This window comes from Patagioenas fasciata, chromosome 3, assembly GCF_037038585.1.
Source record: "Patagioenas fasciata isolate bPatFas1 chromosome 3, bPatFas1.hap1, whole genome shotgun sequence".
Classification (NCBI taxonomy): Eukaryota; Metazoa; Chordata; class Aves; order Columbiformes; family Columbidae; genus Patagioenas; species Patagioenas fasciata.
Window position 1 is genome coordinate 99740396 of NC_092522.1, and position 24142 is coordinate 99764537.

The following is a 24142-nucleotide window of genomic DNA, read 5'->3' on the forward strand; positions in this document are numbered from 1 at the left end:
CCTCAAAGAACTGTGAGATGCATTAACCTTTTACAGTCTATGGTATCTTCAGATGTAAGAAAGACTTAAGAGTGGATGTTAATTAGAAACCATAAAATGGAAGTGACAAGTTTTTGGTATATTTGATAGTACACTATTACAGATGTGTTGAGATACATAGTAACAAGACTTCTGTTATTTTCCCTAGCCTTGGTTTGTCTCTTTTTGTTTTTAGGAATAATGCTAGTCATTGTGATTTAAGAAAAAAAAAAAAAAAATTAAAAATTAAGGAGAAAGCATTTCTGACCTAGGGAAAACTAAGTATTTAATGCTTTAATAGCTCTCTTTCCGATCTGATAGCTTTGGTGGAGTCTGACCTATATCTACTAAAGAAATGTATTTTGGTTTAAAATTAATGTAAATGCTTCACAATATAACATTTTAAACAGCAATGTAAACTCATCACTCAAGTCCTATACTTCTGCTTTAAAGACAAATTAAGTGGCAAATTTAAGACATTAAAATCACTATGAACCCTTTTAAGATCACCATAGAATAATATAGAGGAAGACTGCCAATATATAAACAACTTCAAAAGACTTACACAATCCTAAGAGGGCAAGCCAGACTGCACTGTATGCTTGATTTTAGTCTGTGGAGGTTCTTCTGAAGACCAGAGCATCTACATGCTGATCAGGAAATTGCTTTAAGGTAACCAGTAGGAAATGGAAGACACCAAGTCATACCTACTCATCTGCCTCTTGCTGGCGTAGTGCCAGAGTGCATGTGAAAACACAGTGCTCCCATCTAGTCAGAGCCTGGAGAAGTAGCAAAGGGCATTTCTGTGCAGCAGCTTTGTGGTAAAAGTGTTTGCTTGGGCCGTGCAAAATGAGAGCTATCCTCAGCCGTGGGATATGTGAGCTCCGCTTTCAAGCTACATATATACAGTCCTAAAATTACATTCAGTACTTTGAAGGCAACCATGACGCTGATGTGGCTCCAGGCGAAAATGAGTGTGGCACCACTGCAGTAGAGGGTATTTGGGCTTCATCTGATGGAAAAGGAGCTGGATTGTGTGGGCTGTGAGGGATGTCTTGTGCAATTTATTGCTTCTGTCATTTCTGTTGTTCCTCCAACATGTATCTGATGTATAACACGTAAGCGCCTCTACTCCTTCTTCTCAGTAATTCATTGTGGTCTTCTCTTAGGGTACTGATGTGGGAGAGAGGGACAAAACTCTGCTGTGCCCTCCCTGCGATAGCCAAATAGGCTGCCTGAGCTCAAGATGGGCCTTGGATGATACTGTTGAAACTGTTTCTCTCCATACCTTTAACCAGCCAGCTGCAACTGTGGCCTTGGGACAGCTCAGCACGTTGCATGGATACCCCACCCACACATATATGGAAACAAGCCTTATTTCTTCCATTCAGCCACCTTAATTTGTTACGTTGGTCTTTTTAAAAATAGCTGTCTTACGATCCCTCTTACTTTAGCAAATAAAAAGAGCATGGTTGCGAAATGAATGCATCTTGAGGCAACATCTAAAAGGCAGCTGTCAAGGATGGAGAGCACAGCTGAACTGAACTCCCATTGCCTCCAGCCTCTGAGGCGTGGTTATTTTCTGGATAACATACTTTCTGGTGTATTATTACTCTTATTAATCCCCAAATTTATGAACAGGAAAAAGTAGGTTGTAAAGCTAAGTAAATAATTCCAAGTGATGTGGTGGTTTTCCCTCAATAGTGCTATTTGGAACTGAAGTAAGGCAGACCATCCCAATCCTACCCACTCTATGTTAGAAAAACATTTGACAGTATGGACAGAATAATTTAGACAACATTTAGTAAAGCTAGTAATCAAGCTGATTTTACTGATGACAAAAATAAGCCATGCTCCAAGTGCAGTCATGCTGTCACTTTGATAGTGTAACAGCTGGTCATGTGTCTTACTGATGACAGGCTGTTTTGAGAAATATGTTATTTTGAAGAGCCAACTGTCTGAAAGATAGAATAAATCAGTATTTATTTGAGCTTAATTTCAGTCTGGCTGTTGTTTTTAACATAGGTAGAGTTTTGTCAGGGTTTGGTTTCGGTGGAAGCCGTGTTAGACTTCCTGTGTTTACAGTCGTGCAGATGGGAGCTCTGAAGTGAGTGCTTGTGGGTGAAGCTGGCAGGACACTTACAGCACTCCTCTAGGCCTAACATGTGTTGCCCTGCCACAAGGAATATGTCTGAACATTTGTGACTGCTCATGTTTACTCTCCAGAAATCATATTTTTCAGCTGCAACCACTTAAAATGCTAGAATTTGCCCTTAATATTTAGGTCACATCACAAGACCTCAGATGTGGCCTTGTTTGTGCCAGCGATAGCAGCATAATGTGGCTTTCAGCCTCTGACCTGACTCCCACTGTTGTTCCTCTACTCCTGGTTTAGCTGTTGATCTCTTAAGACTGCATCAGGAAGGCCAGATCTAGATCAATGCATGGTAGCAGAATTCTTTTTGAAACATGTTCAAGATACATTAAGGATATAGAATTCTCCAACAGAAGTTGTTGTATTTTTTTTCAGAAAACAGAAATCTTTTACAGCCATGTACCCTGTATATTTGGAAAGCAAACCTAAAGTTGATGTAATTCTTCTGCATCTGTAGCCATACTGAGAAACAGGAACCAAGGAAGGAAAATTCCTGACTTAGTTACATGGTAGTATGCAGAACAAAATTTTTTGTTGCTGTTGTTTTTTTTCTTCTGTGTGCCATGTAATATTCCCCCCTCTCCCTTATTACGCAGTTTTGCAGATCTCTTCCCTACAAGCAAATGGTTTTAGTGGAACCTTTAGAATGCAATACCTTGAGGCAAGATCCCTTGTTAAATAGTCTTGTGTTCAGTGTTGCCTCTCTTGGTTGTCTTTGCACTATGAAAGTAACAGGCACAAAACACAACTAACAACTGTGTTGTCTGTATACTCACAAAATTCCTTAGACATCCTGTTCTTGGAACAAATGCCTGGCAGTCAATCATAATAATAATATATGAAATCATGATGTTTACTTATCAAAATGTAAATTAGCTGATTCTAGTGAACTTTCTTCTTCAGTACAGCTTTGCACATATTATATCCCTGACTGTCATTTCATAAACTGACATATATAACTATTTTGAGAATGGAGTTAACTCTGAAAAATGATATTTTACATCTATTTGCCTGCTGCAACAAGTTTTTCTTTCACTTTACTTGCATCCTTTTATGCCTCTAGCGATGAGTACATTTCCATGAGAATCACTGAGGAGAGAAATACTAACACCACAACCACTATATTTGATTGAAAAACATGACACGAATAAATGCTGTGTGGAGAGGAACATCTTCTATAAGATTATCTAATGCAGTTAGATGAGATGTGCAAATTTTTAGGTGTTCAGAATCAGAAGGTAATTTAACATGATTTCTGTACATTTAACTTGGTTAAGTTAGGTGGACCATATGAGAGGGATAGCAACCAGTTACCTGTGGAATAGAATGGGACTGTGAATAATAGAAAGCTTGGTAATTGTTTCAAACTATTAATTGAAGTAAAATAAAAATTCACAGTCAAAACCTTTGCAATAGACAGTGGAGTGTAGCAGCTATGCTAGTCTGTTTAGAAGGAAAGCTGCTATTCAGCTTCAATAAAATAGCTCAAATTTTGTGCTTTTCGTGATCGTATTTATCAAGTGTACTTGCAGAGTTATTTCTGATAACAACCATATTTGAGAATGCAGCATCATATGTGTCCTTCTATTTCACAAATAGAAGGAGCAGTGCAGTGTGGTAGTGTTGACTGAAACAGATGCTGAATGCTGGCTGAGAAGTGGAAGTGAAATACTTAACACCACACATATGCACAAATGTGTTTTTCAGTGATCACAGTGATATGCTTTGCTTGATGCACATTTTGTTCATGTTATGTTGCTTTGTACCAGTTTTAGTTAATAAGATGCTGTTTACTCAACATTTATATCTGCATTTATATACTGAGTTATGAAATACTTCAGCTAGAAAGAAGCCTAAAATCTCTATACTATATCTATGCAGTAGGCATTGTGAAAAATATCTTTATTTCTGAAAATATTACGTACTTTCTTTTTAATGCATCTAGTCTGTTTATTGTTATATTTCTATTTCTGATCTCTCAGTAAATTAAAGCATAAAAATCATGTTGTATATCCAGTGCTCAAAAGTTCATGTGTCTGTAGATTTAATACATATGAAAATGTTTCATAGAGTACTAAATACTCAAGTTTTATATTGCCTTAAAGTAGGCACTTCTATAAAATAGTGCTCTTTGTATAAGTAATATATTTAGAATAAATTATTTCCTGTCGGTCTTTAAGAGAAAAGTGATCAAGAGGCTCAGCAAACTGGTTGCTGTGAATCTATCAGAATTCTTAGCTTCAAATCTAATATTCATGCTTTTCCACTAATCCTCGACAGTAGCAGCTGAACTCTGAACACTGATGGCCTGCTTTCTAAGGTGTCAGCATTACAGTCATAGTGGAAGTAAGGACTAGGATTTGTTCTAAAGTTGATGTCTTGTGTGTCACGAAAGAATACCTTATTTCTGTGTAGAAAATCCTGACTTTGACCTGGGATGTTTTTTTTCTGCATAAACAGCTGATGCAGTAAGACTTTGGTAGGCATATGCCATCCATCATAATTTCTTTACAAGCAGGTTTGGTTAGTTGAAGTAGTTTTTTAGTGATTGTTTCTCTTTATTTCTTCTAACTTCTGAATTATTGGAGTAGACAGGGCAGTGTCTTGCTGATGACTTTCTGATTCCTGGAGCTACTATAACAGATGTTGTTAGTCTTGTTCCCACTTGAGGAAGGGGGAAATGACAACTTTGACAGCACAATACTTTCAGGAATAATTATTTAATTACATAGTGCTTGCTGTAAGCTCAACCACGTTTTTTAGACTGAAAGCAGGTTTTCCTGTCAGTTATAACTTCAAGGTCCACTTTAGGTGTACATATTTTTAACAGACTTCATTTGCAACCTAGGTTATCTTCTTCCTTCTTACTGACACGTTATTTTAACTAAATTCATTCCATAGTACATTTTCACCAGAATTAATTGCTATGAAGATAAATATGAGAATGGTGCTGTAAAGAAACAGGTAATTAAAGGCCTCTGGAACTTCAGGCAGACTAGTCTGAACTACTCTATTATTCCCAGTTGACAAAAATGATATAAGACGTGACAGCATAGTTGCTGATCCAAAGCCTATTGAAATCAATGGAAAAATTCCCATTGAATTCAGTCTGGACTGGGGCCACAGTAAGTGCTGTAATAAACTTGGACCAACTGACCTAAGGCAACTTGGAAAATAATGCCTGATTTTCTAAGTTGTAAAATTAACAGTTCTCTCTCGTCTAATTCTCAATTTCTGTCTGTTCCTCATGATTTCTAATTTTTAAATTTCTGTCTTCATATACTAGGCAATTACATTAATTGTATTAATTTTCTATTAATTTCTTGTATTAATTTCTTTTGTCTACAGAGACTTTGAAAAATACTATTTTTTGATTTTTCCGTTAGTACCATTTCAAATATGATAACTTTGGAAAATCAAGTGGAGAAAAGTTTGCATAGCTTGCTCCCATTTCTTTAAGGCTATTTTATAGATGCAATGTTAACAAAGGTATTTTCTTAAAAGATGTAAGGAAATACAAAAGGAACTGTAGTTGTAAACCTATTATGGACATGAATGGTGTGTGCTATAGTTATAAATAGTACCAAGAGTAGCCTGGTTTATGCTTCTATGCTGTAGTGACCTTTTTATGGTGATGCTGGCACTTTTTAGTAATTCATGTGCTGATATGTTGCATACCAGCATTCCTTCTCCACTGCAGCTGGTTTGTAAGCATAGTGATAGAAGTACCTCTGACCAATATGTTGTACCAACTAAAAATCTCCCTACTGACTTGCTGAGGTGTATTGCAATAAATCAGTGCTTGTCATTTGTTAAAATGTCTCTTAATAATTTCTTAATCTTGTATAAATTTTAAAAAAATCTGTTAAAACAGTGTGATTCTGAAAGAATTGTCCTGCAGCAAGCATTGTAAAGTGCAGCTTTGTTAAAGAGTGCAGTAACTATCTTCTAAGCACAAAATTAGTGGTAGCACTTATTTATTTGTATTCCACAGGTGTCTCAAATGAACTAGGCCTGCATATACACAAAACCATAAACTCTATTTAAGACTGAAATTTCTTATATGCATTAAAATAATTTTGAGTATTTACTGAAAATGTTCACGTAGAGACTTTACACTTGATATCATAAGTTATCTGTACCAGAAAGTGAGCTTTAGTTCCCAGATGAAGTACTTTGGCATAAACTGATACTGTCTGTAGAGTAAGAGCTGTGAAATGCATAGAATCATAGAATCCTTTTGGTTGGAAGAGACCCTTAAGATCATTGAGTCCAACCGTAACCTAAATCGAGTGCTAAACCATGTCCCTAAGAGCCTCCTCTAAACATCTTTTAAACACCTCCAGGATGGTGACTCCACCACCTCCCTGGGAAGCCGGTTCCAGTGCTTTACAACCCTTTCCATGAGGAAATTTTTTCCTAATATCCAATCTGAGCCTTCCCTGGCACAACCTCAGGCCATTTGCTCTTGTTTTAAACCACATTGTTCCACCTGTGGCTTTTCCCACAGAGGGAATGATCATATTCACTTCATACTCCAGCTTCAGCCTCCAGCTGTCATGTTCTCAGCTTGGCTAAGATGGAGTCTAAAGAGCTTGTATGAAACTAAGAGTGAATCAACTTGGCAGTATGGTTGTATACAGTACACATCAGATGTCCCCTCTTGTGGTAATATTACTCAAAATACATATAAATGTTTGCTCCTTTAAATGCTTGTACATTTAGGAGACTGGAGATCTTCACATCAGTTCCAGAGACTGCGGTATGCACATGCTTACAAACATCAGCTTTTTTCTGAGCACCAGAAATTTGATTTTCTTAGTATTCGTATTGCAGTGGGCCTTCCTGTAAAGATGGTTTAACAGTATTTGAATGTCATAGCAATATAATATGACTTTTACTGTATTTTTAAGTGGGGAAAAAGTCAGTTTCCTATAACTGATTATCATTGGAAAGCATTTCTGATGAGTTATGTTATTTTGAGCAAATGATGGACAGACACATTTCAAGTATATTAACTAATATACTACTGGTTGGACTGAAAAAAATATTCTAAAAAATTACTAACTTGAGCAAATGGAGATTTTTGAGCAGTTGAATGGACAGATCCACACAACTCTAAACTGATCTTGTATTCTTTTTCAGAAATTTCTTTACTCCCGAATGTCAGTTAAAAATGTGATTTGTTACTGTATTGTCGTAAAGAATTAGAACTATATAATCTCTCTGTGTGTATGTGAATCCAGTTTGGCTCTGTCTGGGTAGTTGATATGAATTAGAAAGTTCAGTTGTTGAATCATTCTTTACTCTCCTCATAAGCTTATGAAATTACGTGTTTGCTTATGTGTTTCATATAATTTGATCTGATCTAATACTTTCCAGGCATAGTGGGTTGATTTACCCTGCTGAGAAGAGAATGACCACTTAAGATCTTAAAAGTTATATACATCTATGTTTCATACATCCAAGAAAGGGTTTTCTGAAGTAGGAGATACTTGAAGAGAGTGTTTGGACTGGTGGATATTGTGTATTGGGCTGATGTCTGCCATTTTCAGGCCAGAAAAATTGGTTTTTATATGTCCAGTAAGCAATGTGCTGATTAATCTTGAAACGGGCAACATCTCTCTGTTATTCTTGCCTTATAGTTAAGAAAACTATACTAAACTTAGCTCACACAGTTTTCAAGGAACACTTCAAGACACTATCAAATCATTCAGTAATATAGATAACACATTAGAAATTATATCTTTAACAAAAAGGATTTTGTATTTTCCTCAACAGAAACATTATGCCTAGGATAAGAAAAATACACATATGCATAGTGAAGTACTTAAGAATTTGAATGAACTTCTGACAGCCAAAGTATCCAACAGTCCCTATTGGGTGGCAGTACCATCACATGAGTTTGGCCTGATTTAGTCACCTTTTAACCAAAATATGATATGACAAAGTATTTGAAATCATCGAAGTAACATTTTTGCAGTTTCTTGCAAGAAAGAGTAAAAAATGAAAAAAAGTTATTTTGTAAAGGAGAAAATATTTTGGAACTAGTGAACTAAACATCCCATTTGTTGATTGTGGCAGAGGAGTTACAAGTAAGTGACATGCAAGATATTTTTTCTATTTGTGTTTAAATATTTTGCAGCAATGAAAGGTTTCTTATTTGAGTATTTGTCTATACTAAGTTTCTGGTCTCGCACATATTACAGAGGTAGGAAATAAAGTTCCTCAGTTGCTAGTATCTATACTAATAGAATTAAAAACGTTTTTAGTAACAATAAATGGTCATGTAGACAGTAGATTTTATGCAAAAATACAAGGGATATAATAATTTAGTTTACCACATTATAAATAAAAATGTAATTTTTACATTGCTTTCACCTGTAATTTACACCAACTGTGTTCAAGGTTATTGCTCAGCAGCTCTGTTCAATCACACAGAAAGTGTCATGTATGTTGGACTATGTCAGACTGTGAAATGCATGAATATGTAATTAATATGTGCCAGTCCTAAGTGGGAAGTCACTAAGCACTGTGCTTACTGGGGTTTTTCATTTTGTCAGATCTCAGAAGCAAGCGATGGAAAATCAAGATAGATCTGGATTTTTTGGCATTGTTTTAGCATATACTGCAAAATAGAAGTGTTTTAAGTCTTTAAATATTTGCCAGACAACAAAGTTTTAGCTCTAAGAATATAATTTATGATGAATAAAAGCAGAGTGTGTGGGTTTTGATTTTTTCCCCCACATTTATGGTGTATAAATGCAAAATACAGACAGAGTTTTTTAAACTGTGCATTGGTAATTCCACATAGTCACAGACCATGCCATTAGGAGCTAATCCTCCATACTGCAATTTCTGTTTGTGTGTGCAATTTCATATTTCATTTTTAGGCGCACACATTCTTGATTGTCACTGGTTTGTGCCATTGCATTTTGACATATTAGTAAGATAAAGTTTGACTTGAATATTAGTAGTATTGCTTAAGGACAAATTCCTAGTTGAATTTGAATATTGTTCTATAGAGCACAGGTACGTAGTGTTTTGAGTTTCTAGGGAAAGCGCCCTTTTCTGGTATGAGTTGTGTCTGTTAATGTTCATGCTAGAGAATAATCCAAAAAAGGAACATCCTTTATCATCCCCAAAGTATTTCTGTCTTCCTTTTCTAATGAACTGTGAATGCTAGGAATTAACATTTTGATTTACAGCTTAGGTAGATATCTGCTGGAGTTTCCAGTGACTCTGAAAACCAAGTGGAAACTTCCCTCAGCTGATAGCTATGAATGAAGAAGACACTCAGAATGTAGCAGCCATAAATATTTATTATTTCAGTTGATTTAATTTACACGTTGTTGTACTGTTCTGTGCTTCTCAACATGTTTATGGTGACTTACTGAACCACAAGTAGAAAGAGGATTACTGAAAGGATGTTTGACTTTCCATCTTCTGATCCAGCTTCAACAGGGTAGTAACAGGGTAGCCGGTTTTCTTGCTGGTCATCATTCTTCAACATATGGGGTGAGCCAGAGAGAAGATTTGCTGTACCTATGTCCTCAGAAGTTCTGAGTTACAGCCTCCTTGAGAACTGTGGTCAGGGTGGTGAAATGAAGCAGTTGAGCTGTAACTCCTTCAGGGCTCTAGGTGCTGCATCTAGGCATCTAATCTACAGTCTGTACTCTGATAATTGTCCAGAATTATTTTTATTTCATCTCATCTAGTCAAGGAGACATATTTAGTCCAGCTCTGTGTTACAGTTCTTCTCTGATAAGAAACTAATATCTGCATAGGATTATTAATCCCATCTTGAAATACTTGTCTGAAATAGAAGGGGTCATTTTCTGCTGAAGTTACCTATTTCTTATAACTGTCTCAGACAGTTTAGACTTTTAGATTAGTTGAATCGAACTCTTCAGAATATGTGGTAGGAAAAAAACAAGCAAAAAACTTAAAGCAGGGCTTCTTTGTTATTTTTGTGTTCAAGTGGTAGCTGGGCTGTCAAGCTAACTAGTTTCTTGTTATGTTTTTTCCATGTGTCCTTCATGATCAATAGCATTGCACTTTTCTTGTGCAAAATGCTCAGTTTGGGTTATGCCGGTTGTTCAAGGTATTGTCTCATACTTTGTAGTATAGAAATAGGAAATGATATATTATTAGTAAAGTTAAATAAGGGTGATCTCCAGTATTTGTCAGCCTTAAAAATCCTTTCATCAGAGAAACCACATTGTTTTACTTAGACTCAATATTCTTGCTTTAAAGAAGGTGATATAGTTTTGTCACTGAGAACAGTTGGTTTCACCTCTCTTCAGGAAGCAGTGGTGATAGTCTGTGTCCACAAAGAGCTTGAAGCCTGAAGTTGAGAAGTTGATGCTGAAGTCTTAGGCACTCAAGTAGATACAGTGCTAGCAAATTTGGGGAAATTTGGTGCAGTTAGTGTATTCATTTTTCTTATCTTTACGTATTAAAATTGCAGTGAATAGAAGCTATGGAAATTCTTGTCTGGATACAGGCTGGCTTCCCATACATAATAAAACAAAAAACTAAATCTTTATTCAAAGTGAATTTGAATCCATTTGGAAGGTTTATTTAATCGTTCTGCTAGGATTAAAATACCATGATGGTTTAAGACTTCTCCTTTGCAAACTGAAAAAAACCCCTCATTATTCGAATACTTAATTTTTCATTTGTACCACACGTTGTTTTATTGGAAGGCTTCATTATTATGTATTTTATAACCAATATTTGTTTCTTTTCAGATAGGTAATTTAAAAATATTGTATATTTGTGCTTAGACATTGTTCTAAAAACATTAAATATCGCAAATCAAATAGTACTCTGAGCTAATGAAGCACAAGGAATACAGTGCCTATGGGATCCTCTTCTTAGGTCAAGCTTCGAAACAATTGACTTTAGGATTTTGACACATTTTAATCATTGGACCAATACGGAAAAACTTACTATAGGACCAGCAAAACCAAGATTATCGGATCCACTAAGACCAAGAATGAAGAAATGTACTACAGAAATACTAACCTATTCAACAACTTTTGCTTTACTGATTAGTTAGAATAATTAAATTTAGTCTTAGTGATTGCTGCATGAGTCAAGATGTGATTTTCCTCCTTTGTGCTCTGGAAGGGTTTGATCCCATTCTCTGCACCAACTTTTCTTAGCTATTTCTTGAACACAAATAAAAGCTGCCAAGCAGACTGAGAGTAAAGGAATTATCACTGAACTTTTTCTCTGACAATGAATAGGAGTATGTAGAAACATGATTTCTATTTTTCTCCTGTTATTTACTGCCAGATTCTGTCTGTCAGAGCTTTTGGGACTTCCTTAGCCAAAAATGCGTGCTGGCCCATCCTACTTAATAGCCAGCAATGGACCAATTTTCTAGTAATTTTACAGTCCCTTTTGGAACACAGTTTTACTGTTTTCATTTGCTACATCCTGTGACAATTTTCACAGTATGCACCATATGGAAAAAAAAAAGGATGATTTGTTGTTAAACCTGCTGACTGTGAATTTAACTGAGTGGCTCCTTAACTAAGGGAAAGGGGAATGGCTAAAAATCGCATTTTTCTGCACCAGTGTGACCTGTGTGACCAGAACTGCGATTCTGGTAGCGTTGGACAGCTGGGCACGTGGGGTGCAAGGAGCAGAGCAGCAGGCAGTGCCCTTCGAGGACACTCTGCTGTCTGATGTGTGCAAGGTGCTCAAGCTAAGCTCATATTGTGGGGGACTACGGTGGATCCGTGGATTTCCTGACACCCAACATGAGCTTTTCTCCATAATTTAGACAGTGAAGAAATTTTAAAACATTTTGAAGGCAAGTAACTGCTTGAATATCAGCGTGCTTGTATGTAAGTGTCAAAAATGGGTCTGTTTGTCAGCTGTTAGAAGTCAGTCTAAACTTTTTCAGCAGAGTGGATGTTGGTTTGCAGAGTCCATGGGACTGGTGCCTGGCATGGCAGGCAGGGGGAGGACATCGCCCTGTCACCTGCACAGCCAGGGGCTCCGGTTTTGTGTGGCCACCTTTGGATCCTCAATGATTTGATGAGTCTGTTACTCATATTATTTTGAACGGTGTTTACAAGAAACGGTGACACCAGTTTCAGCCTGTGACAGGATATACACAGATTCCATTTACTATTACTCTTTCCAGCTTTCAATCTATGGTTTTCCAAGCTCTGTGTTGTTGGCAATGCAACAGGGGTCACTGTGTTCCACATTTAATGTATGTGTGTTTTATTTTTAATAACTGTTTTGCCAAAAAAAGGAGTTTGCAAACTCTCATCTAATAACTGCAAAGATCTTGGTAATGCTTTTTCCTTTCCTGCATTTAATTTAAAGCTGCTATGCTAGTCCAATGGATGCTCACAGCTGTGGGAATGCTTCTTCGTGTTTAGCCCATTTTTTTTCCATCAATCCCAAGTACTCAGTATTAGCAGATACAACGTCTTCGAATTTCTTTAACATATCTTTTGCTACTTTCTCCAGTAGAAAGTTTTATCCGTGTCCAAGTTGAGTTTGTGTCTTTCATTCTATTAGGATTATCAGGGTTTTGTAGTAATATTTTTAAAAGTATCTGGACTGTTGTACTTTTATCCAAATTATGGTTTGACTTGTACTTTTTTTACATACCTCCAGTAAATGTCTGATGTGTCATCAAGTACGCTTTTTCAAGTGAGGATCAGTAATGCATAAATAGTTGTATTTTCCAGGCATTTAAAGGGATCATGAGAATATCTGGATAGATAGGTATCTTTTGTGAGTCTTGTTCTATTGCTATAATTTATTGCAATGTCCTTTAGTGTCTTCCCTGATTCAGAATTGCAGATTTTTCAGAGTTGAAGAAGCCATTTGATTGAAACATAATTCAGAGAACTCATATACACTAAATAAAAACCATGGTTTTATCAGTAGTCATGGCTTCTATCTGTTCTAAATCTGATTCTTTGGCTGACCCTGATTAACAGTTGCCCTGCTGAAGAGAGAGTGGCGTCAAAATAAGCACCATTCTGGCAAACCTCTTAAAAAGCCTATGGACTTTTTAAGACAGAAACTCTGATTACAGTTTCTCAGTGCCTGGCTGGGAGTCTTTTGTGAGGCTTGTTTCACTGCTTCAATTATGAATGATCATTAGGGATACAGTTGGAATTCTTGTTGTATGAATAGGCAACAGCCTAGAATGTGACCATCTTTTAACAAATGTCTCTGAATGTTATTCAATGAATCCATTTAGAAAAAAAAATATATAATTTAAACAAGGTAGAGTCACAGGAAAATAACCTTACTGAGCATCCTTATACCTAAATAAAATCTGAAAGCAGATGCTATCTTAAGCCATAAAATTAACCATAATATATACCAATATTCACCAACAGTAGTAGAGAAGCTGGTAGATTCTTTTTCCCCCAATAATGACCTCTGAAATAAAGGGTCTGTGCTTACCATACATTTTACTACTTCTTTCATTTTTTCAGAAGATCTCACTGTTTAAAGAAAAAGTGTTTTTTTAATTGTAACTTTTAGTATCATGAACATTTTTAATAGGGAAAAATTGTATTATTTCAGGTATTTTTATCTTGATGCTGAACGGAGGATGGATAGTTTGAAAAAATGTTCTACAATGATTTGTCCTACAGAGTATTTATCAATTATTTAGCACATTTCAAAATAAGTGCAGATATGCTGTATTCAGTGAGGAGCCCATTTAAAGCAGTATGTTGAAAGAATACAGTTTTGTATACCTACCCTAAGAAAATATGATAGTAATAAGATAATAATACTAATAATAAAACTGCTAATACTAATACTTTCACCATCTTCTTGGCAAATTGACTGCAAACCAGTTTACAGGGTAGCTTTTGGAAATTTTTTGCATATTCCAGAGATAGAATTTTATGATAATGGATGTGTTATCTATAGTCTAGAAATTCCTGCTTTCTATACTGGGGCTGGCAGCCAGCTGAGGGAGGTACAGATAATCCATAGTACTAGCTAGAAAAAATGGGAAAAGTATTTTGAGAAATGTAGCTTGTAGCTTAAATAAAAGTGCTTACACCTAGTTGATCTGTATATATGGCTTCAGGCAGTTTATTTAATGGATTTTTTTGTGAGTCTGCATGGAAAAAAGTCCTGCTACTTAATAACGTCCAAAACAAAACTTCATGATTAATGAAAGCTACACGAAAGATTTTCCAGGGATTGTGAAGCCATGTTCCTTTTACAGTCAAATCCATTATACCTGGCAGGTATTATCAAAGAATGGAAGATTTATTTAAATTGCTAAAATGGAGGTAAACCAGAATATTTATATAGGATTGTATAAGTATCATCACTGAAGCTCGTCTTCACAATAGAAACAAATTCATACTTTGGGGTGTTCTGAAGTCCCAGCTGTGGGGGCTGCAGCTGAGGAAGACAGTGCCAGGGGATTTAGTTACATACCCAGCTCAGCTTCATTCTGTGCTGAAGCTGTAAGACCCATGGCTAAGCATTGCTGTCTCTTGCAAGTGAGGCATACCCCTAGCTCCTTTTACCTTTGGATATCCTTGTTTACATTTTCATGTCTTGTGATTCCCAGCAAATGTGAAGAACTTGTCAGAAGCTTTTGTTATCTGAGCCTGTAGAGACTCATCATACCAGCCACATACAAACAAGCAAAGAAAAAAGAAATAAATCTAATTTTTGCTCCAGAGAACGAGACATCAAGGTTTGGGATTTTGTCCCCTAGGCACTGGCCCAAGGGCCATTTGAGATGTACAAGGGCAACTGCAACATCTGGCATGTACAACACAGTTCTTAGAACAGGCTGACATCTTTCTCAAAGGGCGGATCAGCTAACCCACAGCACCTTTCGTGACACCAGAGATGATTTCAGTTACTGACCCTGCATTCAAGTGTCACTTTGTGTCCTGGGAGTACCCTGCAAAGCCTCTCCAGGTCTGTGACAAGAGCTTAGAAGGCTGACAGGCTTCTAGATACACATAAGTAACAGAGAGTGGAAGATAAATTATTAAACAGGCAGAGGAGGCTGAGTAAAGGGTAAGGACAGCATTGTCTCAATAGGTAAGACACATTGGTTAGCTGCCAGATTGGTACCTGATCACATTCGTTTTTAGGCACAAACTCAGCAGTGTGTGATAAAAATGCAGCTGAGAATCTTAAGAACAGACTTGTTTTTAAACCTATGAATAAAGTTTACTAGGCTGTCTTGCTAGTTTTAAATTTAATGTTACTATAGCACTTGATGGTTAAGGATAAAACAATGAATAATATTACAGACTTCTATGGGATAAGTGAAGACTTCTCATTTAAAGGAAGGAAAGAAGGCATTTGAATGAAATGAAGGTAATTGAGAAGGTCAGATTTGTGATACTGAAAGAATGAAGGCAGTGGTAAGGCTTCCAATAAACCTCGCTTTTAAATATGAAAAAGCATTGAATAAAGCTTACATGAAATTTGCTGTAAAAGAAGAGGGTGAACAGATCAACCAATTCAAAGATGTAAGATGGTCTAACTCATGTAGGCATGGAAATCACTAAAGTACTTTGTGCTTTAATTTTTAGCTATTCTGGCTAGAAATGTACTGCTATGTTGTATTGGTAGTACAACTGCATATATGATAAATACAAACCATATAAAATAAGTTATCTGGAAAGACAAAGAAAAGAAAATCTAGAATTACAACCCCTTTTTCTTATTTCATATGAACAAAATGTTGCTTGGTGGCTTTGCAAAGGACATCCCCAAAGGCAATTTTTTTCTGTAGGCCAGTTAATCATGAATTATTCCATAGCATTGATTCTGTTACTCCCAGTGGGTGGCAGTTTTCCTATTTGTACTACTTCCAAACATTGTGTTTCCCTTAATGGCAGAAAAATTGCATGATAAATCTGTTTCGTGTTAAGTTTTGATTAAACACAGACGTTTGTGATAATTTTAGTTACAATATGCTCTTCACAAAAATTACATTTTAATCTTACAAATGGAGTAAAACTAGTTGCTCCACCTCATGCTTTAAAGTAAGAATACATTTTTTTAATAGAGTAAGGTTTCTTTGATAGTTTAATTAGTGTTATGTCACTCTGTTAAACGTAACTTCCTATTAAAAGTGCTATATTACTCACGGTGGACAAAAAAAAATGCTTAGATTCTGTGCGTGAATTCTCTGTTTAGGAACAAGACACATTTTCAAAGCTTGGTTTGAATTTTGTCCTGGAAGTTAGGGAAGAAACTCATGATATCTAAACTACCTTTTCTTCTGGGACAGTGCAAATAATTGTAACTGGCATAACCAGGGATTATCCATGTAAAAGGAGGTAATAGATTGGGAATAGATAGTGGGAAGGAAAACAAATCTAGTTTTTTAGGCATACTGGAGCTGATCCTACAGAAATTAGTTTTTGTAATTGCTGAACCATGGAAGCTATACAGAAAAACAACTCTCATGGGAAAAACTCATTCTTTATGACCAAATTAGCCACTTCATTTTCCTTTTTCTGTGCCAACTGGCATGTGGAGAAAAACTGAAAATCTCCATCCTGTGTACTCTTGGAATCACTCACATTAGCATAGGTGATAGATTCAGTCTTAGCTGAGTGAATGTCAATGAGCCATAAGAGAATTTTAAGGGTCTGGACCAACTCCCACTGAAGTAAGAACCTGAGTTCCATGTGCTTCAGTAGTGCAGAGTCAATTAGAAGTAAAAAAGGTGGGGGAGGAAAGGAAATATGGCTTAGTTTTACAGTTGTTCTTTGAGTTTTATCCTACTTTGCCACTGATATAAAGGTAAAGTTGAATGTCTCATATCAGTGATTTCTTTTAGCCAAGAAAGTTCAACACAGCTCAGCAGGAGCTTGTGTTTCTTCTTTTAGGCTTGCTTATAATGGTAAATCATTCACGGTGTTGGATAAGTGTGTGGAACTGTCTTCTCTCAGCCCTGCAAATAGCATAGAAATGTAACCGTGGAAAGCTTTGGTATATCTTTTCTGTATGAGAAGGTTGCTGCCTATTAGGAGTTTTTTTCAGCATGCATGAAATCGTGTTTTATATTACAGGTACAGATATTTGTCCTTTAGTTTTATTTAAGAGCTACAGAAATTAACAGTTAAATAATTATACTGAGAACTCATGGACAGGTCTGGAAGTTCCTAAATGGGGTAATAAATATGCCCTATTTCCCATTATTTTATTTGTGCAAAAGATCCAAGGTGGTTTCGCGCTGAAGTTTAGCAAGAGGACTTATGTTACATAATGTGAATAGAAGGCTTGGGATGAGGCATTGTTTTCCCAGTTGTTTTTAATATATTCATCGATCTCTTCTTTTAATAATAGGTATATTGGAATTTTGATGATCTCTAATATGCTCAGGATGTCATAGTTTGCTCATGTGCTTTTGACCAATGAACTCTTTCTGCTTGGTGGGATCATTATTAACTAGAAGCTGGGTGTAAACTGCAAAACAATGGAGCTATCTTTTCCAGCCCTGAGTTGCACAGCTGTAATCCATATGGAAACTATCAGGTTATTCCTGGTTGTTAAATTAATGTTATTTTTTTTTTTCTTCCCGCAGACTGCATTTATTTTGGTGGTGTCTAGAACGGTCTTCTTGTTTTCACTGCAGCATATTAAATTCAATCTTAGATTAAAATGTACTCTGTAAACCAAATTCTTGTTGCAGATTAATGATGGTGCAAGAACACTTTGTCCAATAAATTTGAGTAGTTTTAGAAAAAAAACTTTTTTTAAATTAACTTAATGTAGACTACAGTTTTAAGCATATATGGAGTTTTCTTTTAAAACTGAATTATATTCAATTAAGTATTGACTATAAGAAAACTGTGGAGATCTATAGTAGAGCTAGATGAGCAGTGATGCTGAGGAAATGACAGAGGTCTTCAAGTATTTAGGGAGGTGGAAGCTAGCGTATATGAAATTATGGCTGTCTCTTCTGTTAGAATCACTGTATTTTAGATGGGAAAACAAGATTCATCATACTCATGGTCCTGTTGGCCAGGACTTGTGCTGAAGGAAGATGTGCTCTATGTGGGAGATCTTACGGACAATCAGAAGTGGTTTCTCCTCCTGTCAGCCGTGATTTTCACTACAACACTGAGCCCTTGGTGGGCAACAGGAGCACAGGAGCCTGCCCAGCAGTGGACACGGGCTCCTGATACGAAAGGACTGGGGAGCGACTGAACATTCACGTTCCATTGTATCCCCAGATGAAGTAGTTTTCATATTTCAACTGAAGGTCTTTGCTCTTATGTGTTGTTGGTGTGTTGTTTTTTTTTTTTTTTTTCGTTGGTTGGTTTTGTTTGTTTGTTTTTAATTTTCTATTTCCTGCCCATATTTTGAACCCCAATCACATGCCAAAGGTTAAGTTTATGAAGACATGGGAGGGTTATGTATTATTTTCTGGAGAAATTATTCCATATATGTAAAAGATTTTCTCTTTTTCCCCTCAGGGAATTCCTGGAATCCCTGGAAATCAAGGAACAAAAGGACAGAAGGTATTATTAGTGATTTAACACAGTTAAAACCTGTGCATATATATACCCATTCCAAAGTAAGGGTTCAGTCTGTGCTGAGAGGAGAGTTTTCATAGTGGGGATTTAGGACATCAAATCTTGCTGCAAATGGAGGGAGACCTGCTCTGAATTCTTTGTGGCATGTTTAAAAATCTCTCATTAGGTTTTATTTCTACTAGTCCAGAAGGAATGAATAATTTTAAAGTAAAAAAGTTAGTGTCATAATTCTTTGAGAAATACTCCTAAGTAAATCTGCATAATTTAAAAAATTATTTAACAAATTTGTTAACTATACATGCATTAATCACAGAACTCTTCTCTTTATGTAAAAAATATAGGGTGAAATTGGACCACCAGGTCAACCAGGAGCAAAAGGGTCAACAGGGGATACTGTAAGTTTGTAAGATGATGTTATTGTGAACAAATAATTCTTATGCCGTTGTTCTCTAGTTGTTACAAACAAGAAATGGAAAATACAGTAGCAACCTAGCATTTTCAGGGTAGCATATATGAACAGACTAAGTCTAATCTCTGAATTCCCCTCAAAATATTATATACCTACTTTTCTTTTAAAATTGATTTTCTGACTGCACATTTGATAAGCAAATCCAGCAAACACTTTAGTTGGAATTTACTCTCTGAATTAATTAACTTCGAAAGTACTCACATCAATTTATTATGAAAGTTAAGAACAAATTAAATACTGTCATAGTATACAATGGATTTCTGAAGATGAATTTAAGGATGCTTTGGTGATAGTGCTCTTTTGACAAAGACTGGGAAGATAGCTGCGATCACTGAATTCCCAAAATGCTTAAAGAGAGATTTTTATTTTAGAATGTAGGAAATGTAAAATAATTCATTGTTTTTGGACAGGCCTACTTACCCCATCTTTGTTACTGTTTAAATAGGGTGATTTCTGTGTTCTTTATAATCCTTTAGAAATCACAGTAGTAAAATAATGGTTCTTAAATTGTTACAAGTATATATAGACTTTAAAAAAAAAAAAGAAATTTTGGAAGTAAAAGAGACAACTGCTTAAAACTGGTTAGAGATCTTTCATTAATTAGTAGGAACCTCATCACTGGTTGAACATGTGCTGCCTTAAAAAATAATTTCACATGACTAAGCAATACTCAACAATCAGAGAATCCTAAAGTAAGGATGAAAGAGTCCTCTGTGAAATCAACAGTCTCAGCATCGATCTTATACATGTACAATCACAGCAAACAGCTGATTTGTGATGCTTTTTTATTGAAAAGTTCAACAATGTTTACATGGTTCCACTATTAATCATCCTCACTGTTACTGTGTCTTTTTGTTGTTTTCATTTTGTGCTTGAGATATTTAACCTGCTTTGCTGATAAATTTTATATTATTTGCTGACTAAAATGCTTCTAACTTTCCTGAGCATACATGGTTTAGAATAACAAATAAGCTGTTTGCTGTGTTTGTGCATGTATCAGAACGATGCTGAGATCATTGATTCCACAGAGGACTCTTTCGTCTTTACTTTAGGATTCTTTGATTGTTGAGTATTGCTTAGTCATGTGAAATCCAAATGAATATGTGTACTATCACTTGAAGAAGCTGAGGATGTTATTAAACTGTAAACAGATTTTCCAAAGTTGTACAGCCCACAGATCTCATTATCTTTCCTGTTTCTCTTCTTAATTTTTCACTGTATCATTTGTTTTTGTCAAAGAAAATTCAGAACTAAGGATGTCATTTGTACTTTCTCCTATATCCCTGTAGATAACCACAGACAAAGGAGAGAGCCCTAAACTTGCTCTCATAACGGTGCTTAGTTCAAAAATACTTGCCTTTGGTTTCCAGATAACAAAGGTGATATGTAGGCATACAAATGTCTAGAAATGTATTGAAGAGCTCATGTCTTTTTCCATGCTCACGTCTTTTTCCGTGCTCGCAGTTCCTTAATAAAATATATGATCAATTGAAACCAGTGCAGCCCTGACTGAAAAGAAGGATTGAAACTAGTTTTAGGTTTTACAAATTCTGGGCTACTCTGTCACCCAATACATTCAGAATTTCCTGCACAATATACAGTGATCCTGCACCCACCCAGCAGCTCCTCCTTCCCTGACTCTACCACAGACATGACCACTACAACACAGCTGTCAAAAGCCCTTTTGTATAAAATGAATACACTAGTTAATTTTCTTTTCATGAACTTAAAGGACTTTTTCAGCCACCTAAAGGTCTTCTCTGGAAATAACAAATTTCCTGATTGCCATAATTTAGACCACATTTGAAGGAAACCTTGCCTGAACTGGAACTTCAAATGTGCGTACTCCTAGTTGACACATGCACATTTGTTGTCTCACCTGTGCCTCTAATCATTTTTATTGCCTATCGTGGGAGATTTTTTCTCTGTTTCTTTTTGAGCAAAGCTGAACAAAATGCCGAAGGGAAGCCTGTATCAACAGCTGTAATAAAACCTTGTGGGATTCCAAAGTGTACATGTTTATTCAAGTAACTCACCTACCATGTTTCCTTAAAATTTAATTTAGATAAATAACATCTGGTTCTTGGTCCACTTGAAAATTATTTATTTTTTCCTGTCAACTCATTTAATGTGTCTTTTGTCACCTGATAAAATAAGTAGAAAATTGATGCATGGAATATTTGAATGCATTATATGGCATTAGGGAATTTCAACCAGAAAAGATAGTGGGATTTTCCTTGTATTAGTCACACTGGATGTGTTTGTTCCAGAAAAAACAGATGGAAAGCTTGTGGATGGTCTATTAATACCTTGGGAAAATTCTTCAGTAACCAGTTCTTCAGTAATAAGTATCCCTATTACACTGCCAACATCAGAAATTTATTAATATATCTGCCACATAAATAGTGTCAGCTCTGGAAAACGGAGGAGTAACACTACATTTTATGTCCTTGAATTGTTCTTTATTTTTGTTCAGGACGTGCTCTCCTCTTTTAATTTTACATGCCTTAGTTAATGGATAGTGTTCTCAAGCTTTTGCTATATTGCATCTGAAAGTTTTCTTCTTACAGCGTACTGATTTCATGTACTCATCTTCCTGTAATTTTTAAAATGAAATATGTTAAATATAGCCTAGTAATTAAAGTTCCAGAAAAGAAGCCAGGACAACTGGGTTTGATTTCTCCCTTTCCTGCAGACGTATGACTGACCTTTAGTTATACTAAACATATTTTCTGATGTGCCTTCTGTAGTATATGTTTGCAGATCACCGTGGATATATACATATATCTGGTAAAAACAAACCAAAGCAAACTCTTCTGTACACATGGTATTTCGAGCTTCTCTAAGATAAAAATGACTGAGGGACATTTATGATGAGCATTTAAGCACTTCTGTAGTCCATGGACAGGTGTTGGGCATAAACTAGATGTGATGGGGTAGGGAGTTGGTAGGAGTTAAACTCTCAGCATGTTACATGACTTGAAACACGAGGCTACACTGAGGTGGCGATGTGCAAGGAGCCAGAAATCCCCTGCTCACATTTCTCATCCCTTCCCGAACTTGTGCTTGCTTTTCTCTACTGATGGACATGCTAGTAGTGAGCACAGAACAGGAATCTGAGGAGAAGAGAAATAATGATTTCACAGTGTTTTTTGGAAAAGGAAGGTAGCCTCAAGGAATGCAAAAAAGATCACATAATGAAGAGAGCTTTATTTCAGAAGTGAGGGCATCAGTAGATAACATGGAATTTTATTTTAAAAAGATAAATTGAATTAAGCCTTGCAGTGAAATGAAAATTAAAAAACATAGTTTGCTCTGTAAGTAAAAAGAGAAAAAGTGAAGCAAGCCTGATATGCAAGTGAATTAAGACTGTTAATATAATCAAGGTTAAGTTCCAAAACCAAATCAATATTTTCTTACACTTGCAGTAAGAAAGCTGACACTGAATATAGGCCATAAACAAATGGTTAATGGGAATACACCACCGCTTAGGTTGTGAGTGGAAGCAGACCTCAGAAACTTCACTCCAACTGGAGAGGAATTGGTAATTTCTATTCCAAAAGAATGAAAGAAATGGCATAGGGCAAACCTCTATTTACCAGACAATATGTTACACTGGATTAGCTGCATCGTCTTTGATAGAATGACTGATTTTCTGTGTTAAACAAGCAGATCTAATCTTCAAAGTTCAGGAAAGTGTTGAAAGTTATTTGATGTATGATGTTCTTAGCTATTTTTGAAATTTAGTAGAAGTTTTCATAGAAGTTTATTAGAAGAATTTTCATGTGCAATTGATTGAACGGGAAAAGTCTGAGACAGAGGAAAACTGGCGGCAAAATTACTCACATTTTAGTCTTGTGATACCATTTATTTGTATTCACAGACCAGTGTCTGTAGCCCAAAGAGCAAGTTGCTATGTTTATCGATGGAAAGTTTTGGTGACCAGTACTTTATCACAGCACAGCAGGGAAGAAACCTGAGTTAATCTGTGCTGCGTCAGTTAACAGTAAAGCACAGGTGAAATACCAGAAAACTGAAGAAATGCTGAAAACCATGGCTACAAAGAATTACTTCTTATTCCAAATATTCTGAATTATTCTGAATTTTCTCTTGCATCTGCAAAAACAAAGCCATCCTTTTAATTTTAGCAGAGAAATTTAATATTTTTTTGACTAAACTGAGTTGCAATCCGTGTAACAAATTGCCATAGACATACGTTTATTTTTGATCACATGTAACTTTTGAAGGAAATCTGAGATAATGTTGTTGAACCGGGTAGTTCCCAACATTAGTAATAAATGGAAGGTGGTTGTTTTTATCTCTATGAAAGCAAAGATAAAATAATGATAACAGAAGTTTTTGAAAATACTATCAATTAGAATAATTGATAAAACCTCGTCTCTCACAAGTTAGATTTCAGGGTTTATTTAATTGTTTGACTTTCTGTATTATTATGCTTTTATTTTACGCCGTGTCTTAAGTAGCAGATCATATTTCAGAGTATGTATGCAAGTCTAAATGAAACAATAATAATATATTGTTTTTATTGATGCGTGCAGTTCTAGAGTCAAATACAAGTTAGATGAAATTGTGAGAAAGACACACATTAACACCAGATGTGGAAAATACTCTAAATGGGAATTCCTTCTTGGAAAGTGTGATTTTTTAAAAAATATTTCTTTTCTAATATATACTTGAGAGTAACTTTAAACAGAAATTAAGAAAGCCAGCAATTTGATGGTTTGACACCCTTTAGCTCTTTAGTGTATGTATGGAACAAAGACAACTAAATATGCCTTTACCGACACCTTTCCATGAGAGGAATCCAAGGGACGGCTTTGGCACAGCTCTGGCTTTGTACATGTGCTGAAGTGCCACCATCTGGTTCTTGGATTCTTGAATAAACGGTTCAGTCCTGAAGATGCAAAGGTGGGACCCCAAAGGTAACTGCTCCCAGTCAATCTCCAC

At 35.9% G+C, this 24142-nt stretch overlaps 1 protein-coding gene across 1 annotated transcript in view; it reads left to right on the plus strand.

The window, feature by feature from the left end:
- COL21A1 (collagen type XXI alpha 1 chain) overlaps window positions 1–24142 on the plus strand; it is a 105042-nt gene that overhangs the window by 64709 nt on the left and 16191 nt on the right. Inside the window, exons 18-19 of the mRNA XM_065835159.2 lie at window positions 18646–18690; window positions 19047–19100. Of these exons, the coding sequence (XP_065691231.2) occupies window positions 18646–18690; window positions 19047–19100 (99 nt within the window). The remainder of the gene's footprint in view (window positions 1–18645; window positions 18691–19046; window positions 19101–24142) is intronic.